Below are 24,092 nucleotides of genomic sequence, written 5' to 3' on the forward strand. Positions count from 1 at the left end.
CAAAAAACATATCATCGGTCACATAAGCCCAGAAAGCGCAGATCAATCAAATGCCATGGAATGTAGTCCATTATCTCCGGATATCGATCGAATCGAGATCGAGAATCAAGATCACCAAATAAAACGACAGAAAAACAGCGCAGAAGTCAGCAGCGATTATGGAGGAGGATCATCTGACAAATTGAATCAACTTGAAAAATCAGCTACAGCATTCACCCTAAGTTTACATGTGAAAACGAATGTCAGCAGAAAAGACGTTTATGATATTCAAGAAGGAATAACCTTAATGTTTACTGAGATAGCCAATCAGTTTCAAGATCTTCAAATGATTGCACCTAATGCAGAATCACAATTTTATTACGAAAGTTACATTTCAAAAATGAAGAATATGTTTAAGTCCATTGGTTCCGACTGTAAGCTTTTCAATCACTTGATGAAAAATGAAGGTCTAGAATTGCCGTCTATAATCACCATAGATAAAAACGAAGATCTTGTGTCCAGAAGAATAGATATTGAAGATGATGTAGAAATTGAAAGCACAAAAAGTTATATGATAATGATGCCTATTGAATTTCAAATCAAGTCTTTCTTGAAATCAAATGATACAATACATACAATTTTGGAAAACACTGCAATGCTCGAAAAATCAGACGGCATTTTGAATTTCGTTAACGGATCTAAATGGAAACAAATAAATCAGAAATATGAAGGAGACATAATTGTTCCAATTTGGCTTTATGCCGATGAGTTTGAAGTCAACGACTCACAAAGTTCTCATTCTAATAGGCACTCAGTGTGTGGTATTTACTATAATTTTCCAACCGTACCTGATCAGTTCCTCGCCAAGCTTTCTCATATTTTTGTAGCAGGAATGATCAAGAAAGTGGATATGAAAAATACTGGCATCAACAAACTGTTAGCTGTAATGATAGAAAACTTCAAGTCTATGGAAGAGAAAGGAATACAATTAGATGTTAAGGGAAAATCAGTTAATGTAAGAATTGTTTTGTGCTTACTTCAGGGCGATAATTTAGGTTTGCATACAATGTTGCAATTTTCCAGTGGATTCAACGCCACGTTTTACTGCCGGTTTTGTTGCAGACCTAAAGAACTGCTCAAAGTAGATGTTAAAGAACATGCAGACTGCATACGCAGAAGAAATGATTATGATAAAGACGTTGAAATAAACAAACAGAGTCAAACAGGTATTGCTGGAAGATCCATTTTTAACGAGCTGCCATCATTTCACGTGACGGAGAATAAGAGCGTAGATGCGATGCATGATCTCTTCAGCGGTGGCATTTGCAAGTATGGATTGGTAGATGTTTTGGATTATTGCATATACAAAAAACGATATTTTACCGTTCAAGATTTCAATAATCGGAGGAAAGCTTTTAGTAAGCATTGCTTGGATAGTGAGTTGCAAAGGATGCCCGATATTTCAAGTTCGTACCATAGCAAAGAGAAAAGGAAATCTATATCATTTAAACTAACATCCAGTGAAATGCGTTCATTGATTCATTATTTTCCTTTTATCGTGGGCTACTTTGTACCAAGAGGAGATGAAGTCTGGAACTATTGTAAAGCGTTAATAAGACTTGTTGATATGTGCCTTAAACGATCATTTACTGAAATTGAAATTGATTATCTTAAGGAAGCTATCACAACACATCACGAACTGTATAAACAGTTATTTAAAAAGGAGTTAAAACCTAAGCATCATTTTATCGTGCACTATCCAACTTTGATACGAACTTCTGGGCCCATAGAAAAGATGATGTGTTTCAGAAACGAAGCAATGCACAAAAATTTCAAGCAATATGCTCACATCATGTCGTCACGCAAAAATATTTGTTATACATTATGCGTAAAAGCTTCCTTGCAATTTGCTTACAATTTATCTAACGGAATTTTTTTAAAGGTTGAAGTACATGGAGATTTTGTTATCAGTGATATTCGTTTGCGCAATTACTATGACAATATTACTAAACCTATGATCATTAAAAATGGGTTTGACGTTGCTATATCTAGTAAAATCACATATAAAGGTACTAGTTATAAAGCTGGAAACTTTGTAACGCTATTTAAGAGCACTGACTTATGTTTGTTTCAAATACTAGACATTATTCAGGAAAATGAAGAATACTTTTTTGTAGCTAAAACATGGCAATCAGGGATCTTTGACGACCATTACATGGCTTTTACAGCAATCGAAGCGATACCACAAGTTGAAATTATTCATATCGACGCTTTCAGTTGTCCGCCAATTATGGTGCATAGAATAGGAGAACAGTTTTACTTTCGCTTAAAACCTAATTTTAATACACACGATTGTAATTAGTTTGTAAGGAACAAATAGTAGCAAAGCTATGTTAAATAAATAATTTGAAACATTATTTTAATTGTTTGATTATTTAACTGAAATGACATGTATGATAAAACCTAAAAATGAATTCATCTAAAAAGTATTAAAAAAGCACATGAAATTTATTATCGAAACCAATTATTTTCATTGGTATTTCACATAAAATTTATTAACAAAAACCAATAACCCTCATGGGTATTTCACATAAGATGTATGTGATTGTTCCAATGAATGTTATCAAAATCATCTCTCGAATTTTTATGTGATTTGCACATAGAAGTTATGTGAAAAGCTACATGGAAAATAATTATGTGTGTTTTCAGATAAATTTAACATGATTTCTAGGTTCAGTGTGGGAATGACATTTCTCGCGTCACTTTTCAAATAGACCAATGTAACATATCCACCATTTTGAGAAAATCGAAGTTGAAGTTCGACAGATTATTAATTTAACTGTTTAAAAACAATACATTTTGCAATACTATTTTTAATGTAGCCAGTGTATTATTAAGTTGAAAATTCAGAAGAAACGGTTAAATCACAATTTTACTTTGAATTTCATGCTACAACATAGAAAAAACCACATAGGACGTTTTGACAAGTAGAGTTGTACATCGGACATGTTACATTGGACGATTTTTCTCAATGACATAATCAATGAGTGTTACATTGGACGTTTTGTCTACATGATACTAGATTCTCTTTCACAGATTTCAGAGTATAGTACCTAACTTTAGATTGGCCCCGCCTTTGAAAAATGAGCACCAATCATGTCAGGCAGTCCGAATGACCGAAGTAACAATCATATACCCATCATTTCAAACTGTACATTGGACAATTTGTTACCTATGATTATCTTAAATAAATGAAAGTGAATTTAGATGGATGTTTTTGTATGACATACAATGTTAGAAGAGCAACAGTTTGTATCGCTTAACTCGGTTTGTTTACATTTGTTACATTGGTCGATTTGAAAAGTGACGCGAGATTTGTGTCATAGATGTGGACGAGACGCAACTACTATAGATCAGTGCACGGTCCCTAACCTCACTTTTTGCTCCCTATCATTTTGCTTCTGAGTAAAAGAGATAGCAACGAATGGGAGCCAAAACAAACCACCCAAAACTGTCAAAGCTTACGGGTGAGAGAAGAGTGCGGCAAATCTTCGTGAACTGATCAATATAGCAAGAAGTTTTCAATCTCTCGTTTCTTAATTCCGATTTTCTCAAGTGGCTGGTTAAGATTTAATTGCAATTCGTGTTTTGTTGTTTATTTTACACAACAAAGAGTAAATTGTGAAGCTTGTTTTAAGCGCATCTGTGTGGTGACGTGATGGTGTCTTGCAAAGCATTGAGCTCAGTAATGTCGTAATTGGATCCCTCACGACCTGTGTTTACCCTGTATGTGGTTTGTTGATTCATCATAAATTCAATCGCCATACAGTGTCCGGAGATAAGCTCACTCACACTTGGCGATCTGAAATGAAGGATTAGCGACGCCGTTTCGGACAAAATCCACCAATAAACAAGCAGCTCTAACTACTGATATCGTGTTACCCCACTAAACCAATTACCCTGCTTAGCCTAAACGTAGACGCAAATTATGGCAACGCTAGAGAAGTCCAAAACAAAGGTAAGTACCCGTCGTGATTTAGAATACTAACTTCTTCCGCGAAAGTGCGCATTACAAAGGCTTCCTCCCCCTTTCGTTCCGCTGTGTTGTTGATGTAATGAAATTATATTTGTTTTACTGCCAGCAGAGGAAACCCAAACTCAAACCACTGGTTCTGCCTGACGTTCCGATCGATGACCTTGAGGAAGAGGATGCAGACAGTGGTGAACCGGTGGTGGACATCGATTTCCCCAGTACGTCCACCTCGGAGGAAGCTCCTCCAGTCGCAGCGCAAGTGGACGAGATGAAAGATGTCGAACCGGAAGATGAAGAATACAGTTTGATCGACAGTGAAAAGGTAGTGCCATCGCTGGAAGCGACGGCACCGTCAGCACCACCAATGCTGGACGATAGTGAACCGGCGATGGAAGTCGTTGTTTCGAGTCTAGAGGTGAAACATGAAACGATGGAAGTGGGATCGTTGTATCCGAACCTTCAGGAGATGAGGATTAAGGAAACTGCTCCCGAGGAGGTGATTCGGTTTCCCGTGGAAGCGATGAAACCGTTGACGCGGCAACAGTTGGCTCAGCTCTACCGGGTCGACGGCGAAATGGGCCTGGCGGAGGCTTTCGAGAGGGAATTTCTCACGAGGGAACTGGATGAGAACGACCAGTGCATGAATCATCCACTGTATCAACTTTTGCAGCGGTACGCGAAAGCTCGAGCCGACTTGAGCTTGAACGTGTTGGAGTTCGAAGCGTTGCGGCGCAAGTGCAAAGTGCTGGCGAATGAGCTGTGGACGATGCGGGAGCAAACGTTCACCGGGACGGATACCTGCGGTGATGGGAAGGTGCTGCGGGCGAGCTACCAGGGGAGGTAAGTGGAAAACCGATTCACACCAATCATGTCGTTAGCATCGCACCCACATTTAAGTTTAGTTAACTCAAAATCACCAAAAGTGCAGAAACTCAGCGATGAGTAAATTTGCCTCATGTTTTTCAGTAGAAAACCTAAAAAATCTGCCGGAAAATAAAAAAAAAATTGACGAAAATTTTACTCAGTCTAAGAATAGTACCAATAGACTGAGTGAATCCAATCTTTACTTTTCTCATATTTGGGAAAACATGGAGCAAATTTACTCATCGCTGAGTTCCTGCACTTTATTTGAATTATGAGCAAACTAAACTCAAATTTGGCTCATTCTAATTGACCGTGTACGTTAGTACAAATCTGGTCAAGTCACATCTGAAAAAGGAAGAAAATCTACTGAAAATCTAACATACTTAATCAATTTTTCCACTCCCCGACGAAAACAGCGTCGCCAACCTTCAGGAATCCACCCTGTCCGAATTAAGCTCCACCCTGAAGGAGCTCATGAAACAGTCCTGCTTCCAATGCAACCAGTGCACCTACGAAGTCGACGCCACCCGTATCAAAATCGAGCAGAAAGTCTACGAAACCCTTAACATTCATCCGCTTCTAACTAATCTCCCGGTGAACGCTCCGGTCATCCTGAACCCGACCTTCGACCCCACCCAACTGGCCACAGCCATAGGCGAACTTCGCCTCTGCATATCGATCCTGTTCAGTTTCCTCCGGAAGGGCATAACCGACAAGCGCTTCCTAAAAGACGTCCGCTGCTGGACCGTCAAGCTGGTCGCCACCCAGCTACGGATTGCTACTGTGCATGATCATCTCTTTGTTCTGTTCCACGTTCTACGGAGCCCCAGTGGGATAGCCAGTTGGGCTACCTCTCTGGTCCAACTTCCCGTAACGGGAGACCTAAGCTGGGGCGGTGCAGAATTCCAACACGTCCTAGTGGTGATGGCCTGTCTGCTGTTGCCGATCAAGAACCGGAACGAGTTTCTCGAAAAGCTCAAACTAGATATGAACCGTTCGATCGACGTGGTCCAGGAGGAAATGTGGGCGATCGTGGATAGCGATGGGGAAGATTGTTCCGGATCGGATTCGATTTCCGAACTGAAGGAGGGCGATCTGGTGGCATTGATCGATCAGGTTCCCTTTGGAGAGATTTTCCGTGCGATCACTCTAATAGACCGGAAACTTGACGGCACGTTGCGGATAAACGAGGAAGCGATCCGAGGGTCTCTTCTGCTCAAGGCGATCGCATTCGGAACAGTTTTCGTGGAATTGTTGGGTAATGGCCTGGTTACTTACGATGCGGATCGCTATCGACAGTTCGCTAAGAGATTGGCTCGACTGATCAAGCATACTGTATTCTATGTGAGCGACCTATATCGGATACTGCTGGAACGGACGAGGAGTGCCCATGTGGTGGTTGATCCGTACGAAAGCACGCGGATCCACCTGGAGATGGATGTGTTTGTAGTGCGGTCGGCACAGTACATCTACCGATCGCGGAAAATCGGCACCTGGCAGTACTTGACAGGGTTCCCTTTCGATCAACTGAGCTTGAATGCACTGTGGAAACTGTACTACTGTTTGCATCTGGATGAATTCAACGAAGACTCGATCACAGCCGTAGATAAGGACTTCCGTGCGCTGTGCGTCGGTGAAGATCAACGAGAGAAGGTTCGAAGCGGTTTGTTGGGGATGCCTTCGGAGGATCTGTACTACCTGCTGCAGGTGTTCTCCAACATGGCACTCGCTAGGGAAATATCTGACATCGACTTCATTCAGACGGTTGCTCTGAATCTATTTGACGTAAGTATCTCAACACTCCTAGTTTCTGAGACGTTTAGTCACAACCGAAACTCCAACTTCCAGATCGGTTACCTCAATGAATATACCAAGGACTTCTGCTACAAAGCGGTCAAAGATCTGCTGTTCAACATCGTGTTCAAGTATCCATCGTTGGTTTCGAATCTTCTTCAATCGCTCAAGCAGGACGTCGCCCATGCGGACCTCTCGGCGTTGTATATCTTCAAGGCTCTTCCGCTGGATCGCTGGCGTCCGCAGTGGGAAGATTTCGAGCTGCTCGCCAACTGGATCCTAAACTATGGCTTCGACGCGATCCAGAGTTCGACGGCGAGAATAATCCTCATTCATCTGAACTACAATTTTGATACGTGAGTACCTCTGTTGACAATTCGTTGGATCAACCCGTACCAAATTGAATATTTTCAGAAACAACGAGCTGTTCCTACCCCACGACATCCACGTCCGTATTGCGTGCCTGGTTACCGAGGTTTACAGCAAACACGTGCCAGAGATCCTAGGAAATTCACAAGGCTTGGCCGCCTCGGTGAGCAGTCTGGTGAAGGGCAAAGCAGCGCAAGAGCAATTTCTAGCCTGGTGTTGGAACATGGTCAGCCTTTTGCGACTTCACTGCATGGACCAGAGTTCCGAGATCGTCAACGGTATGATCAAGAACCCCGCCCTAATCCTGAGGCACGTTCTCGAATTGGAACGAGCTCAGCAGATCTACCAAGGCGTTACCGAAAATCGGCCATTGGCAGTCTATCTAGCGATCCTCATCAGCACATGGGGCCATTCGGTACCGCAGATCTGTCACAAAGGTTTCGAACAGATCCGACTGCTGCTAAACGATCACCGCTACACGGTAGTCGTTCGATGTTTGCAACTTATTACCCCCCTATTCCTGGAATGCCCCGACAGCCTGAGTCGTTGTGAAGCTTTCAAATCGATCCTAATCAGCTTGATCGCGGCAAACAAGTACTATGCACGATTCACCAAGGACCAATTTCGACCTGAGACGAACGCTCCCGTAACGGAGATGCTGAAATGTATGATCCTCTCGCAAATCACCAACTACGTACAGTACGGGCTAGCTTCACCCACTTTGCTGATCAACATCTGGTTGCAGTGCCTAACCGAGTTACCGAATTGGACAAAAGACCCATCAATATTGCGACTGCTGGACGCCATGATCGGAGTCGCCTATCAGTTTCCCGATGCGTGGCATTCGATGAAGGAGTTCTTCCGGCCTTACTATTCCGTAAGTTGCAATGTTCATCAACGGCTCCTTTCAAACACAGCACCTTGCTTCTTTTCAGCGCTTCGAAGACATCAAGACATCCAAACCCTCAGGATTGCTCAACCTGCTCGCTGCAAATCCATCCGACCTGTTCAACTTCCCATCCCCTGTGACCGTATTCCTATCGATCTTCACCCTGGAATTAGAGTACGAAATCACCGAAATCCAAACCCGCATCTGGCACGAAGTCCTCCGAGCGATCGGACTTCCTAGCTCTCCTCAGCTCTCGCTCGATACGGCCATTAAAAAATCCTGCTCGATCCTAGGCTATCCCTCGTTCCCACCTGCATCACTGACTGTCTTCAAACTCGCCAACCTGGTAGCGAACTGCACCATCAAAAACTTCATGTATCCGATAGTCTGCCAACTGTTCTTCACCATATACCTTTCACGAATCCCGCTCGCCCAGGACGAAGAACGATTCGCCAATTGCTTCGGCGTTGCCGATCGTCTCTACGAGTACAACCTCGGCCTGATGAAGCGTATCAAGAAGCAGCTCTATGACGCGGAATGTTACTACAACTCAACATCCGTCAGCGAGACGGACGAACGACAACGCTCCTTCTACAACCATTGCACGCGGTTGTTCAAAACCTTCCAGCTGTGGTTGGAAGACACTCACCTAAATCGAATTCAAATCCAGTCCATCGACCTTCCCCCACAGTTCGACTGTCACCGGTTGGCTTCGATTTTCCGAGGCAACCGTGACCACTGGACGGACTTCATCGATTTTCGAGGCATTCGCTCAGACCATCGTGAACTCGCAGATGGCTGGCAAAAGCTCTGTTACCGATACAAACCCGTAGTCTCCGCGGTCGTAACAAACTCTCCAGCCCGTTCGCTCGCATCCAGCCAAAGTATAACCGATCTTCAGGACGTCAAGCAATCCATGTTCAAACGTCTCGAAGCTTACGACGCCCCGGCATCTCCTCCACCCTTGGTCAAATCAACTCCCCACATATCCCCGGCCAATTTCACCTCACAATCGTCCAGCTCATTGATTTCCGCGCTCAAATCCGACTTCTCCCTCCTGGACTCGTATGCCCGCAAGGAATTTCACGTCATGTACAATGAACACATGCTGCTCGACTCGTGCTACCTGGAACAGGTTCCGAAGCTCTACATCACCGAAGACAAGGTCCTGTACAAGGACGTCACCTGCTCGAGCGGTTGCAGCGAATCCATAAAGGTCCAAGTTCGATACAAGGTGTCCAAGCTGGACAAGAACCTGAGTGCTCTGCTTGCGGAGAACCGATCAGTTCACGATGCTCTGCTTCAGCGGGAAAGCAAACTACCGGATCGGGTCGTGATGGCTTCCGTACGGATCGACGCCTTCCTGCGGCAGATCGTCGATGGTTACCGGGAGTGGAAGCTGAGTGGAGAGGTGAACATTTGTGGGAAGCTGAACAAGGTGGGTTCGACGTTGTTCTACGAATTCGTGAATAAGATGAATGACTACAATCAACTGTGTCCGCTGACGAAGGAGGTCTGCTCGATGGGGATCAGCCAGCTTGGGGTAAGTCCTCGCCTTTCGGGTGGATTTCAATGTTAATGGATTTTTTTATTCTGTGTAGTTTTTCATGCAGGAGAACCAAAACGTGGAAGGTATCAAGCTGCTGAGTATCGCTTTGAAACGGCCGGATATGATTAACCTGATTTCCGAACTGCTCGTTCCGGCTAGCTGTCCGTCGCAGTACTTCCTGCGGATGTATGAGTTTGTGATCGATTCGCACATCAAACACCATGACACGCAGGTTCTGTTCGTGATGCTGTCCAAGTTCGACATCGTTAGCTGGATGAATCGCCACAGACCCAAGCTGGTGGACATCAATCGTCTGGTGGAGTTGATCCTCCGGGGATTAGAAGGTTGGAATCAGAATAATGCAGTGCTAATTCAGGACGTGAGTAGACCTCCCCAGACCACTTCCTCCAATCTAGTTCAAGCAAGTCTAACCGGCATTCAACAGCTTCTCCAACGGCATCTGATGCATCTGTTCGAGTACGACTTTCCGGAATACTACGGAGACATTCTGCAAATGAGCTTGGCAGCCTGTTCGCGCAAGAAGATCATGCCACAGGTTCTGCTGGATCTAATTAATTCAATGCGACGACGGGTCGGATGTCAACCGATGGCATTCGGAATGGGACTTGTGGCAATCAAGGAAGACTTCCGCAGCTTTGCCACCAAACAGAGCATCCTGTCCTACAAAGATTTAATCGATACGACGGTACTGCTGACGCAGCACTTTCAACAGGAACGACTGAATCACGGCCTGCACGGACTCTACCCGATGCACAGCGATTACTGCGAGGTGTTGTCCCTATTGCTAGGTTCGGTGGGACATGCGGCAGTCGTTGCAGCAGTTCACACCTATCCGGGAGTACTAGCTGATGAACGTAAGTGCTTATGACGCCCTTAACCAGAACATTTCGTCAATCTCCTCTTTTTTTCTCCCAGTGATCACCTGGCTGTGGCCATCCCTGTGTGATATGTTCTCCCCTTGGCTAACACCGTACTTCCCGCAGAACATGAAAGGTCAACAACAGGTAGCTAACTGGATCCAGCAGGTCGCCAGCGATAGCTCGATGCTTCCTCCGTGGAGCGAACTGCACGCCGATACGGCGTTCCGCATGGTCAAGGTGTTCGAACACTGTCTTCAGTTTCAGTTGGACACATTCCCTGCCAGTAGTGCCCTCCTGGGCCACCTATTCTACTGGTATGAACTGAATTTTGCCCATCCGGCTCTGCCGCGGTATGTAGCCATTCCCATTCACACGAACCTCATGAATCTGGCGTGGGATCGCTTCCGGCCGGCTCCGGTTCACATCACCGGATTCAGCCGCATCCTGCAGCAGTTCATCCCCGAAGCACACATGTTTGTCGGACACATCTTCATCCGCATCGCATGGACTCCCTGGCTGCAGCAGAACATCAAATCCTGGGACTATCAGCTGCGCTACCAAATGCTCTCCGCTATGCTGATGATTTTTATCAAGATATCCTACGAACCAAAGGCCCGGGAGGGCCTCAGGATCGTTACTCTGCTACAGGAAGCTTGCGATTACCCATGGCACATGCTGGAATATCAGGGAGTAGAAGCAGTACTGGATTGGTTCGTCCTTTCGGCTGAACCGTCCGTCGTTCTCAAAATGCCTTCCGAAAGGGAGGTCGTGGACAGCGCCGTTCTGGATCTGCTGCAGGTGGCTTCTTCGATGAAGTTCAATCCGGGTAATCCTCTGGAATCAACGGCGCTGCAGTCGCAGGTTCAAGCCAAGCGAATTCTGTACGTCCGCACGACGGTGCGGTTGCTGAACGCTTGCGGTGCCAAGTATCAGAAGCTGCTGGGAACGAAGCAAGGAGTGCAAGCCTTCCACAATGCTGTGCTGGGGTTATTCAACATCGTGGAGACGGTGCTGTTGCAGATAAGAGCCGTCAAGGATCGGGAATTTGAAGCGAAAAACCTGATGGGAGAGATGATCGTTTCGCTGCAGTCGCAGGGTGAATACACTTCCAAGTAAGTTTGATGATTTGGGTGGTTGGTTAATCGGATTGGATTTGATAGTCACGCCATTTTCAGGCTGTTCATCGAAGCAATTGTGCTGTGGACGGAGAATTGTCGCACCAGCGACAGCTACATCGTTCCATCCGTATTGGATGCCGCCGGGATGTGCAAGAGCTTCACCTGCAATCTGTACCTGCTGCTGGAGGAAATGCTGTTTCACTATTTTGGCAAATCTTGGAACGGGCAGGTATTGGATGGAGGTGACCCGATGCTGGATGCATCCTGGACGAAGGCGTTGCACAAGATCGGATTGCGAACGGTGAAGGGTTTTGACGAGGAAATGCTGGCGAAGAATCGGTACCTGCTGGCTTTGCATTTGTTGACGGTGCAGCGGTTGCAGGAGGCGTCCGGTAGTGGCGAGCGGATTTTGGTTCTGCAGAAGCTGTTCAGGTTGCTGGAGGAGCTGAAAGTGAGGTTAGTATTTCGCTAGCTTCGTTCTCTTTGGAGTGACGAGAGACTCAATAAATAACTTTGTCAAGCAATTTTGGCGTGACCTTCTACCAGCGATTTCACAAAACTGGACCAACAAATCACGATTTAATCTAAAACGTAAACGTTAAACTACTTGAATGGTATATGGTCCATTACCTTTAAATTACCCATTGCTGAAGAACGAAGACATCGGGAACCTGTTGAAGCAGCCGTGCTGCGTTCTTGTAAACCATTTTTTGAGTCTCAGATCGGCGAATTTCTATATTTTCAAGTCGATCATAACCTGCTAATAATGCCTCTTCGCCAATCTCTCCCATTCCTAGCGAGCAAATCGAATCCAAGCTGATCCTGCTGTGGAGCCTGATGGTGGTGGTCGGCGTCGAAATCATGAAAACCTCATCAAGCAGTCAAAATCACCTGCTAACACTGGCCCGCTATCTGCAGACCTGTTCCAAGGAATCCGAGGGCTGGGGCGAAGGCCTGCTCGGTGCCATAGGCATCCGGAAGGATGGTATCAGCATTCGCCGGAAGGTGATTGCCAAATGTCTTTCGTGCATCGTGTTTCTGCTCTTCGGCGAAGATTCCGGAGAGGCACTGGAAGCGACGGAAAGTGGCCCTCCGTCGATCGATAGCACCAATTGCTGCAAGGAATATGCCCAGGCCATGGGGGATCTGAAGCAGACATTGGCCAACAAGCGATACAGTGAAATGCACATCAAAACGAAGGCAGCGATCAATCTGATCGAACATACGGTGATGGTTGCCAACATTGGTGAAAATGTTTGCAAAATCATTCGACTGTTTTGTGACGAGCACTTTTTCCACTCGGTTGAGGACGTCTGGCGGTGTTAGATAAGGCACGTTTTTAAGAATCAAGGGAATTTCTCAAATGTTAAACGCATCCGACAGTTTTAAGTAGCTGAAAAATATGTAGCTAGCTTTATTCGCAATATAAAACATAACGATTGGCTTTGTTCGGCTGTGACCTGTCTCCTGTTTGACTTTTAGTCTGAACGAAAGAACATCCCTACTCGAGTTGCCCTAAAATTTCGCGTTGCTTCTCCGGTTCTAACTCTACCAAATCACACTCTAGAATGTCCCGAAAACTGTCTAAAAATGTTGGCGTCACATCCGCTACCCCCATCTCTCGATTCAATTCCCCACTAAGTGAAGTTACCCCCTTGCCTTCGATCCCACAGGGAACGATATGCTCAAACCACCCCAGATCGTTATTGCAATTCAAAGCCAACCCATGGGTTGTAACGTACCTGCTGGCGTGTATTCCGATGGCACAAATCTTCCTGTCCCCCACCCAAACTCCCGTATCCTGAGTTGTACCGGCCTGTATGCCATACCTCCGGCACATCTCGATCATTGTCTTCTCAATGTGGCAAACGTACCACCGAATGCTGGGTTGAAAGTTCTTCAGATTCAACACCGGATAGGCCACCAGCTGCCCCGGACCATGGAACGTAATAAGACCTCCGCGGTTGGTACGAAAGAATTCGGCTCCCAGCGCCTTGAGTCGATGTTCCTCTTCCGGTCCGTAGGCTTTCGTCCGGATTCCGACGGTATAGACAGGGTCGTGCTCGGTCAGGATGAGTACATTATGCAGCGGACCGGTTTGGTCGTTTAGAATGGTTGAGGACACGGCTTTTTGGAGATTCAGCGATTTTTGATAGCCCAGCTTACCGGCTCGTAGAACGTGCACTACGCGCGACATGACCCGGCAGTGATGTGGACTGTGGACTTAACTACTAAGGAACTAAATGCTATTTTGAATGCGTTGTCAAGTTTGAAGGCAATAGGTTCTATTCCGCCGAAGGCGGATTCAAAGCAAGATTCAGCTCCTGTTGTTCCAGCTTCAATTTAAGCTCCTTTTCCTTCAGCTTGAGGTAGATTTCCTGACCGATCTGCAACACAAGAATTTGAGGTTTTCTTGTTATGAAATTGAAATTGATAACAAACTTCACCCAAGTGAGTGCCCCGTGAGTGATTTGTTTACGATAAAACCCACACATTTTTAGCACAACTCACGACTAGGGTGACCACCAACATCTACTCACATAAGCATCCACCGCAGCGTACATCTTCTGGTCCTCGCTCAGCGGCAACACATGCCACTTGCTCATCCGAACCTTCTTGTTCTTGTCCACCCGCAGTCGGCAAACCTGCAGCACCAAACGCTCCATACTCCACACCCCACTTGACCCGTGAATGCGATTGTACCACCCGCCCAGATCCACGCACCTTTCGATCATCAGTTCGGCATTCGCCTCCGGGAAATCCCGTGCCAACTTCCGGAAGTCATTCTTCACATTAACCCCGTGCAACTGCACCCGCGGATGGGTCAACAGCTGCAGTACCGCTGCCGGCAGCTTCTTCAGGCAGGACATCTGGAACAGATAGCAAACGTTCGTCTCGGCACAAAGTTGCATCAGGGCCGTTCTCCCGGGGCCGGTCTGAAAATTGAATGGCCACTCCAAATCGAACGCGATCGGCACCTGGGTTTGCTCGTCCGGTTGCCTTTCCACCCACTGTACCAACTGATCGCACGCAAAGGCCATGTCCCGCATGTCTGTGTAGTATTGAATTTCTCCCTTGTAGTCGATAAATGGAACATCTTCAATGTTCAACTGAACGGCCGGTTCCCGCTTCGGAATGTCGTCCGGAATCTTGTGATTGCTTCGAAGTCTTCGTCGAGGTGTATCGTCCTCGGCGGGAAGCGGCTTCACGTTCGTATTCTCCGGGATTGATTTTTCTACGGCAATTTCGTTCAACTTGCTTTCGGAGAGAACACGCTTTTTAACTACCGGTGCCGGGGACAGTTCCGCGTCACGCATCCAAATAGGTAAACTTCGTTTGGACATTTTTTTCCGGTTGAAATTTGAGAAAACTTTGCAAAATAATTAGTGGATATGCGAACAACAACGAACGAGAATAAATCGAACATTTCGCGCGCTGTTTTTTTTATTATTTTAATAACAAAAGTTGTACTAAAATCAGAAGGAGCGTTACTTTCGTTACTATTGAGATATTATTTAAAAGCAGGGTGGCCAGATTATTTTCTACATATCAGGAACATGATAAAAAAAGACTGACTGCTTCATCTTATAGCATATTCTAATTTAGTTCAGGGAGCTTGTCGAGGAGCTTGTTTACATGGAGGATTACATTTACATATAATTTTTGTGGTGTTATCGATATGAGTTTTTGTGCTCTAAAAATTATTTGGTATGAAGTTTTACAGCCTGAAGACATCCACTAGTGCTAATTTTACATACGTTTCAAATTCTAAGGGCCGGCGCACAATTCATACGTTTTGGGCTTTTTGACAGATAATGCAGGGGCTAACTGTCAAAAAACCTGAAAACGTATCCATTGTGCGCCGACCTTAACAGTTTTATTAGGGCTGTGACGTGCATAGTTGACATAGTGCATTGATAATTCAAGAATGGATTTAATAGTACGTTCAGACTACAGAGTTATAACATGTTATAGCGATATCTTGATGGTGGTTTCTGTATTCCAATTATTTGACAACCGTTATAACATGTTATAACCACAGACAAACAGACGTAACTCTTCATTGTGTATCTTCGTTCATGGATTTAACGATTGATTTGAATATTATCAGTTCCGCGAACTACTCGCCGCAGCGCTGGCATCGGATCACTTTGACGTTTCTATACATTCTATAGAACTTTTATGCAATATTGTTTGCGAGCTAGCGAGCAAGCTTGTTTTCCGCGAGAAGCCCGAGAGATGTCGTTACTGAGGTCATATGTTTTGAGATACTATGTTTTCAAGAAAAACTTTTTCAAAGAGTTACGTCTGTTTGTCTGTGTTATAACTCTCCAGTCTATACAGCGTTTCAATGGCATGCACTGATGAAAATTATACAGGAGAGTGGGGCAATGTTTACTAAAAATTAACACTAAATGTTCATGAATAATGCACAATTAACATTAAGTGTTCATGATTAGTAAATATTGCCCCACTCTCCTGTAATTTTTTCATCAGTGCATGAACTAAAATTCATCGGTGCACTCGTCCATTCCCTTGAATTTTACGTTTACACCTAGGGGAGCAGGGTGCCTTCCATTCATTCTAAAAAAATTCAGACTAAAAAAATGTTTTATGAAATTATGGAATAATAAGATATTATAATAATATTTTGTTTGTGTAAGCAACAAGAAAATATTGTGGAGTTTATGTTTGACACATAATATCAGCCAATGTTGCTGCATGAGAGTCGCAATAAGCAATTTTGTCATTTATTTCACCCACTCTTCGCTCTTCACTCATCGCGAAGAGGCGATCAGAAAATCGCTTATTGTGGATCTGTCAAAGCTAAATTTGCAGGTTTTGTGTGTCAAACACAAGCTTTAAAATCTTTTCTTGTTACAGTCCACAGGCAAAAATGTGCGTCCCTCTTTTTGCTCATAAACTGACTGCGGCTGTGGAATAGTTCTAGCGACGTTTTCGTCACTACCTAAAGCCCCACGTTGCGAGAACATTTCCAGTCGCTAGAACTATTCCACAACCGCAGTCAGTTTATGAGCAAAAAGAGGGACGCACATTTTTGCCTGTGGACTTGGAGACATACTTCAAGTCCCCGCGTACATCGTACGGGTTAGGCAAAAATGTGCGTCGATCTTAAAACTGTCGCATTAATGGCCCTTCGCTCATTTTCAACTTCTATTCAATTTTCATACTGCCGTACTCTAACGGAACTATCCACCTACCCTCTTCTAAAAATCATTCTCTAGCTAATAAATCATCACACTAAAGCTTCATGTTAGCATTTCCAACCAACTCTGAAAATCGTTAACTTCGCGTATGAAGTAACATAAAAACACTTTGAATGTATTTTATTTAGTCAAATCAAGTCAAACGTAATTCTGGTGGATGATCCCATTATCAGAACAAGACAAAGTTCCTAGAACCTTCGTTGGCAGCTGCTAGAATCGTCTTAGAAATCATACAAAATTTAATTCGCTGAGAAGGCAAAAAAATATGTTGAAACTTCTAGGAAATCCCGCTGGCAGCATCCAAAATCACCGAAATCACGTGGAACTTCGTCCATCGATAAAGGGGGGGAAATGCCTGGAACTTCCGTCTGGAGCATCCAATCTCTTCACTGGTATCGTGCAGATCCTCTTTCGCCGACAATGCGTGGAAACTTCGTCGAAAGTCTCTGGGAACCTCCGTTGGCAGCATCTGAATTTTCCAGGGGAGTTTCGACGGAGTTTTCAGATATTCACGGCGAAGAGGGTTCCGAGAGATTTCGGTGGAGATTTTCGGTGCTACCAAAGGAGGTTCCAGTGAGCTTCGACGGAGTTTTCTCCCGTTTTCGGTGGAGGCGGCTCTGCACTATTCCGGTGGAGATTTTTAATGCTGCCACCGGAAATTTCAACGGATTTTTTCTGCGGAATAATTTTCTCAAGTCAAGAGTGTGGATTTGAGCGAACCGAAGCGAACAACAAAACAGGACAAAACTTTTCATGTATACATGCATGTATTAGTGGGAGGTGTCACTTACAATTACACGCAGCCAAAAATGCACTGAGAAAATTCATTTAATTTTTTTGTTATAATAAATGCACCTCAAGTGATCTGCCCCTAGGTTTACACACTATCATCATCTGTTGAGCGTTCTGCCCATGACAGTGTTTTCACCAGATGGCGGTAGTATCACAAACTAGATCACAAACGAAGTAACATACGGAGCGGCTCGAAAACTTTGATGACTAACCTGCTATTGCAATTTTTAGTGTTCCACATGGCAACACCACTACTATGTTTTGGTTCTATCTCATTTCATGCTACTCAAAACTGAAATGCTTAAAAAAATTACACAATGATACACTCTTTGCACACTGTCAAAGAATCATTGTACACAAAATCAACTTTGTTCAAATTAAAACAAAAAAAAAAACTAACACAAGCTTGTAAACGGCGCCGGTGGTGTAGTGGTAAGCGTGATTACCTCTCACCCCAGCAGGCCTGGGTTCAATCCCAGTCGGCGCCGCCGGGATGTTCTGAGGCATAACATCTCTGATCACGCCTTCCTTCGGATGGGAAGTAAAGCCGTTGGTCCCCGGTTGATGAGTTGATGGGTCGATAGGTAGTTTTTTGTAGTCTCGTGCGTCTTTGAGTAGAACAACCAACCAAATGTTTAAACACATGATTTGTAAAACGAAAATATGTGATTGTCATCGAATTAATGGAAACAAATGAGAATTGAGCGAGGATCCTATCGGTGATTTCGACGCTATTAGGTACTAGCTTAAAAAAAGTACAGTGGTTAACTGTATGCGTCTTTCGAAGGCCTTAAATGCATTTAGCTAAATATGTAATCAGGGGGTAAGTCACTCTGCCACCTTGTGCCTGTGTTGATTGTGTTTCATGTGAGCTTTTTGGTGTCGGAAAGTGTTTCTGCGTGTTTCTGCATGTCGGCCTACCTGTCAAAACGTTGAGCGAAAATCAGTTGACTGTTGCAGATATTCTAGCTGGTCCTAAGAGGCTAATAGCGAATTCGTTTATTATCGGGGTTGGAACCAGTTCCAACCCAGTGCGAAACCGAACTTTTTGTCAGTGCGAACCTCAACCTTAGCTAGGTTTTAAAAACAAACGAACAAACTGACGTTTGTCAGAAAACAGGCAGACCCAATCTTGATACCCGATCCAGGTTGGAACTGAATGATAAACGAATTCGCTGTAAATTGTCTGTTTTTTAAATGTCCCAATTGCGGGAGTGAGTGTTACTTCCATATCCCGATCAATTCGACAGTGAGCATGCATAAGGGCGAATACGCGATGATCGATTCTCTTCATCGATTTTCTCTTTGCATTGCTACAGCTAAGCGAAACAATTTTCTAGAATTTGTTCAATGCAGAGTAGTAACAGGTTGTATTGGCTATCAAAAGCAACAGCAAACGCACCGAGAAACGTTAAATCTAGCGAGTTATTACCAAAAGAGAAAATCGACGAATCGATCATCGCGTATAGGCCCTTATGCATGCTCACTGTCGAATCCTCGGTGGAATCCTACCGATTGCTGGAGGGAGATGTCTCCTTCAGAAAAAAATCAACAAAAACAAAAAAGGGCCTCAAACGAATGTAAACATTCTTGGCTCTAGGCAGTGCTGCCAGAAAAGATTGAAAAATTAGTTCTCATGGTGGTTGAAGCATAGAGATAACTCTAAGACAAGTAGGTCCCGAAGAAACGTGCTCAACTTTTTGGCTCACCTCGGTACTATCTTCGGTCCCAAGCTTGTCGAATCACCCCTCGAAACATAGGAAAAACCAATAACCCCTCATTTTATCTGTCAAACTTTCATAGCGAATCAAAACAAACATTGCGTAGTACTAGAATTTCGACTAGAATAGGATACGTTAATCGTTTGCTTGGGACCAATAGGCTACTAAAGTGGTGAGCCAATTTAAAATCGTTAGTTTCGTATTGATTGTTGGTTGAAGGGTGTTTCAGTGTGTCGAAGAGTGTTTTTGATGTGTTTAACAGAAGGTGGCAGAGTGACTTACCCCCTGTTGTGAAGTCGAATTGCAAAAAACTATGTGGTTTCACACATAAAAGGTATATGGAAATTCACCTCGGTGTAGGAAGGTTAAGGCTAAATAAATTAAACTGTAAAAACAAATGCATCACATTAAAATTAATGATGGAAATAAAATAGATATTCAGACAAATCATATTTGAAAACATAATTGGCAGCACTTCTGGGAGCGTTCTCCCAGTATCAAAATCCATCTCCGTAACGCCTGCAGCGTAACGTTATTCGATAGTGTGCGTGCGTGGAAAACAAAATGCCGAGAGCTGTCAAAATTTGTTGCAAACGCATCAGGGACGGAGAAAAACTTGACGTCGCGGCTTGGTTTTCTCGCAAATTCCGTGAAATTTGTGTAATTTCCCATTGAAAAAGTGTCTTACCGCAGAAAATTTCTATTCTGTAGCTTAAAGTGTTGACCGGATAGAAAGTACTTCCACTGCTAGCAGCGCACGAGAATGTCCCAACGTTTCCCACCAGCCGGGCCCGGTGGCGCTCCGGGGGCTCCTGGTCCGCAGCGCTATCCACCGTCTCCGGCCGGACAACCGAATCAGCCACCACCGGGAATGCGCCCGTACGGTCCAGCGAATAACTTTCCGGTAAGTTATGGTTTAAATTTCAGTTTTCGATAGCGGTGATCATAAAGGAAATTTTGCAGCCCCGGGGCTATACTCCTCCGCCGCAGATGCCTGGTGGACCTCCGCCCCCGAATCAACCGGCCATGCACCCGCGCCCGATGCAACCGGGCTTTCAGGCGGGAAGCATGCGTGGCTCACCGATGCCGAGTGGAACACCCGGGAGCAACAAACGTCCGGCGGACAATCGAAGCTCGATGAGCCAGCCGCCACCGAAGAGGTAAGTAGTTTAGTGACCTCTTTTATCGTACAAATGGGTGAGGATTCAAGTTTTCTCTTTCGTAGCGATTATCCAACCAAGAAGAAGAAAAAACTGGCAGACAAGATCCTGCCGCAGAAGGTGCGTGATTTGGTGCCGGAGTCGCAAGCCTATATGGACCTGTTGGCATTTGAGCGTAAGTTGGACGCTACGATCATGCGCAAGCGGTTGGACATTCAGGAAGCGCTGAAGCGTCCGATGAAGCAGAAGCGAAAGCTGCGGATCTTCATTTCCAATACGTTCTATCCGAGCAAGGAGAACGAGGGAGCCGACCCTGGCTCCGAGAGTTCGGTTGCATCGTGGGAATTGCGAGTCGAAGGACGACTTCTGGAGGACAACAAATCGGATCCGAACAAGATCAAGCGTAAGTTCTCGAGCTTCTTTAAATCGCTGGTAATCGAGTTGGACAAGGAGCTTTATGGACCGGATAATCATCTGGTCGAGTGGCACCGCACACATTCCACTCAGGAAACGGACGGATTCCAGGTAAAACGCCCTGGGGATCGTAACGTCCGTTGTACTATTTTGCTGCTGCTGGACTATCAGCCGTTGCAGTTTAAGTTGGATCCCCGCTTGGCTCGTCTGCTGGGAGTGCACACCCAGACACGACCGGTTATCATTTCCGCCTTGTGGCAGTACATCAAGACGCACAAGCTTCAGGACGCCCACGAACGCGAATATATTACTTGCGATAAGTATCTGGAGCAGATCTTCGGCTGTCAGCGGATGAAGTTTGCGGAGATTCCGCAGCGTCTGAACCCGCTGCTACATCCACCAGACCCGATCGTTATCAACCACGTCATCACCGTGGAAGGTGGATTAGAGAACAAGCAAACTGCTTGCTACGATATTGACGTCGAGGTGGACGACACCTTGAAGAACCAGATGAACAACTTCCTGCTGAGCACTGCATCACAGCAGGAAATTCAAACTCTGGACAGCAAGATCCACGACACGGTCGAGACCATCAATCAGCTCAAGACGAACCGGGAGTTCTTCCTGAGCTTTGCCAAGGATCCGCAGACGTTCATCCACAAGTGGATCGTTTCGCAGACGCGCGATCTCAAGACGATGACCGATATCGTTGGGAATCCGGAAGAGGAACGCCGGGCGGAGTTCTACTACCAACCGTGGACTCAGGAGGCCGTTTCCAGATACTTCTTCACCAAGGTCAACCAGAAGCGAGCCGAGCTGGAGCAGGCGCTGGGAATTCGAAATTCTTAGGTGTGAGGTGGTTTTTTCTCCGCTGCAGCATTCACTCTACTTTTTATGCTTTGCTATCATTGGATCGTATGTTTAATGTTCGTATTATAGGAAGTGCGGACGAGCCGACATTTTGGATCGTCAGGTAAGTTTCTTCGTTTCTCGAGGTGCGTCGTGATTTTTTTTTGATTGAATATGATCTTTCCGAATCTGGAATCAACAAATTATTGAACGATTAGTCTTAATGTGCTAGATTAATACATACAAGTAATTATGATCAATAAACTATGCTCTAGAGACAAGAACCGGTCAGTCATTTATTTAAGATCACACTTCCGTTTATGGATATTGGACAAAAACGTGGCAACGCTATTCTTCAAATTTTTAACATCATTTGGTTAAGGTTAAGGTGTTTCGCGGTGAGTTCCTTTTTTTTCGTAACCACTTCGAAACTGTGCACAAATATCAGCTTCCCCGACAAGTAACACAATGAAACTGTTACTTTACGTTTGCTGTAGTGCAGCATACATGAAGTAGCAATTTCAGGTTAAATGGGGCATTAATTTCCTTGATTTGTGTAATTGAAAATTCGAAGTGGAAGTGCATGCATAGCCTACGTGGCGGCCATTTGTGGACTCTACAAGGAATCACCTTAAGGGAACATCGTTTGGTTTCAGGGAACATTGCAGTCGTTCGGAGATCTTCAGGAAGCTTTGTAGAACTTTGGGGAACTTTATATAAGTTCTGAGATCGACCTAGAAGTTCAGGAAACTTTTTAGAAGTGCACACGGACACTGAGAATAACTTAGAATGAGAGAGTCACTTCACTTCTACTCAGTTGTATGAGAAATTTCTGAAAACTGCAGGTACTCAGCGCTGAGTGTCTTATAGAATTTAATATAAGTTCAGCTAACTTTTTACAAGCTTAGCAAACTTCGTTGAACTTCAGTTAAAGCTTCGTAATCGTTCAGCGAATTTTGTAGCAGTTCAGTAAACTTTGTACAGTACCACCACAATTATAGAACACTTCCATTTGATTAACATCAAATATGGACGTTTTGCATAATTCTAGCTAAACATTTCATAAGTTTCTGTCTGATTTGATCGATTTTCTCCATTGACTATCGCTTTCGTCAATTAACCCAGCTGCAAGAAAATTCACATCATCAAGAACATTCACAAACAATATTTGTTCATCGATTTCAAATCCGCAGACGACACAATCAATCGAGATCAGCTTTGGCAGATTATGCCCAAGTACGGATTTCCGGATAAACTGACGCTATTGGTCAATACGACGATGGATCGAGTGATGTGCGTTGTTCGAGTATCGCGGACACTTTCGAGTCCCTTTGAATCTCGAAGGGGCAACGGCAAGGTGATGGACTTTCATTTAACATCGCGCGTTAGAAGGTGCGATCAGAAGAGCTAGGAAGTCCATCCAGCTTCTTGGCTTCGCCGATGACATCGACATCATGGCACGGAACTTTGAGACGATAGTGGAAACGTACATCAGACTGAAGGCTGAAGCTACTGTGTTACCTGACTTATAACGAATATACGTTGTATACGCGTACTCCGAATACAACGTATAGTTCGTCTAGTTTTACATTGCAAATGCTATGCAAAATTAGACGAGTCGTACGTTGTATTCGGGGTACTCGTATACAACGTATATTCGTTATAAGTCAGGTAAGACAGTAGGCTGATTGGACTTGCCATCAACGCATCAAAGACAAAATGCATGAAAGGAAGAGGTTCTAGCCTCCCACTCCGAGTTCAGATTGACGGTGACGAAACCGAGGTGGTCGACGAGATTAGTTTGGGCTCACTGGTGACCACCTAAAATAATACCAACAGATAAATTCAAAGACGCATTATGGCAGGGAATCGTGACTACTTTGGAATAAAATTCGCCGCCGCACGAAGCTTGTTATCTACAAGACGCTGATTAGACCGGTGGTCCTCTACGGGCACGAGACCTGGACTATGCTCGTGAAGTACCAACGCGCCCTTGGTGTTTTCGAACGAAAGGTGTTGCGTACCATCTACGGCGGAGTGACGAAACGTGGATGAGGCAAATGAACCACGAATTGCACCAGCTGCTGGGAGAACCATCCATCGCACACATTGCAAAAATTGGGTGACTACGGTGGGCTGAGCACGTCGTAAGAATTCCGGACAACGACCCAGCGAAAATGGTTCTCGAAAGCGACCCAACAGGAAAAAGAAGATGAGGCGCGCAGCGGCAAAGGTGGATTGACCAAGTAGAAAGCAACTTGCAGGTTCTTCGCAGACTACGAGGATGGCGACGTGTGGCCAGTGCTGTAAAACAGCCAGTGGCAGGCGCGTAGGCAACATGTTAAGCAGTGACGGTGGGCCTAGCACAACAAAATAAATGATTTGAGCCCGGGACATGCTGCCTAGAGTGGAGACTGAAGAAAATGAAATGGGTGAAGAGGCGATATCTTAT

At 44.9% G+C, this 24,092-nt stretch overlaps 4 protein-coding genes across 6 annotated transcripts; 2 read left to right on the top strand and 2 right to left on the bottom strand.

Annotated features, from left to right (window-relative positions):
- The first annotated feature begins 3,536 nt into the window (after positions 1 to 3,536).
- Positions 3,537 to 12,941, top strand: Epg5 (ectopic P-granules autophagy protein 5). 3 transcript variants are annotated; one of them, XM_065227255.1, is made up of 11 exons: positions 3,538 to 3,997; positions 4,122 to 4,852; positions 5,293 to 6,661; positions 6,725 to 7,026; positions 7,085 to 7,916; positions 7,975 to 9,471; positions 9,530 to 9,856; positions 9,923 to 10,352; positions 10,414 to 11,470; positions 11,534 to 11,932; positions 12,274 to 12,941. In XM_065227255.1, exons 1-11 carry the CDS (start codon positions 3,968 to 3,970, stop codon positions 12,800 to 12,802), a joined length of 7,503 nt encoding a protein of 2,500 aa, XP_065083327.1. In that variant the 5' UTR covers positions 3,538 to 3,967; the 3' UTR covers positions 12,803 to 12,941. The 3 variants fall into 3 exon arrangements, with proteins under 3 accessions (XP_065083325.1, XP_065083326.1, XP_065083327.1); XM_065227253.1 differs by having other exon boundaries at positions 3,537 to 3,997; positions 9,530 to 10,352; XM_065227254.1 differs by having other exon boundaries at positions 3,537 to 3,997; positions 4,125 to 4,852; positions 9,530 to 10,352.
- Positions 12,942 to 12,977: 36 nt separating this feature from the next.
- On the bottom strand, positions 12,978 to 13,738 carry Lipt2 (Lipoyl(octanoyl) transferase 2). The gene has a single exon (XM_065227258.1). It carries the CDS (start codon positions 13,671 to 13,673, stop codon positions 12,978 to 12,980), a length of 696 nt encoding a protein of 231 aa, XP_065083330.1. The 5' UTR covers positions 13,674 to 13,738.
- On the bottom strand, positions 13,671 to 14,883 carry WRNexo (WRN exonuclease). The gene is made up of 2 exons (XM_065227256.1): positions 14,017 to 14,883; positions 13,671 to 13,863 (listed from the first exon to the last, which is right to left on the bottom strand). Exons 1-2 carry the CDS (start codon positions 14,818 to 14,820, stop codon positions 13,762 to 13,764), a joined length of 906 nt encoding a protein of 301 aa, XP_065083328.1. The 5' UTR covers positions 14,821 to 14,883; the 3' UTR covers positions 13,671 to 13,761.
- A 4,913-nt stretch (positions 14,884 to 19,796) lies between these two features.
- Bap60 (Brahma-associated protein 60) lies at positions 19,797 to 21,909 on the top strand. Its single transcript, XM_065227349.1, has 3 exons — positions 19,797 to 20,121; positions 20,181 to 20,377; positions 20,443 to 21,909. Exons 1-3 carry the CDS (start codon positions 19,981 to 19,983, stop codon positions 21,638 to 21,640), a joined length of 1,536 nt encoding a protein of 511 aa, XP_065083421.1. The 5' UTR covers positions 19,797 to 19,980; the 3' UTR covers positions 21,641 to 21,909.
- Positions 21,910 to 24,092: the final 2,183 nt, after the last annotated feature.

Source organism: Ochlerotatus camptorhynchus, unplaced genomic scaffold (genome assembly GCF_037179485.1).
Source record: "Ochlerotatus camptorhynchus isolate MF236.1 unplaced genomic scaffold, CSIRO-AGI_Acam_v1.1 ptg000268l, whole genome shotgun sequence".
NCBI lineage: Eukaryota > Metazoa > Arthropoda > Insecta > Diptera > Culicidae > Ochlerotatus > Ochlerotatus camptorhynchus.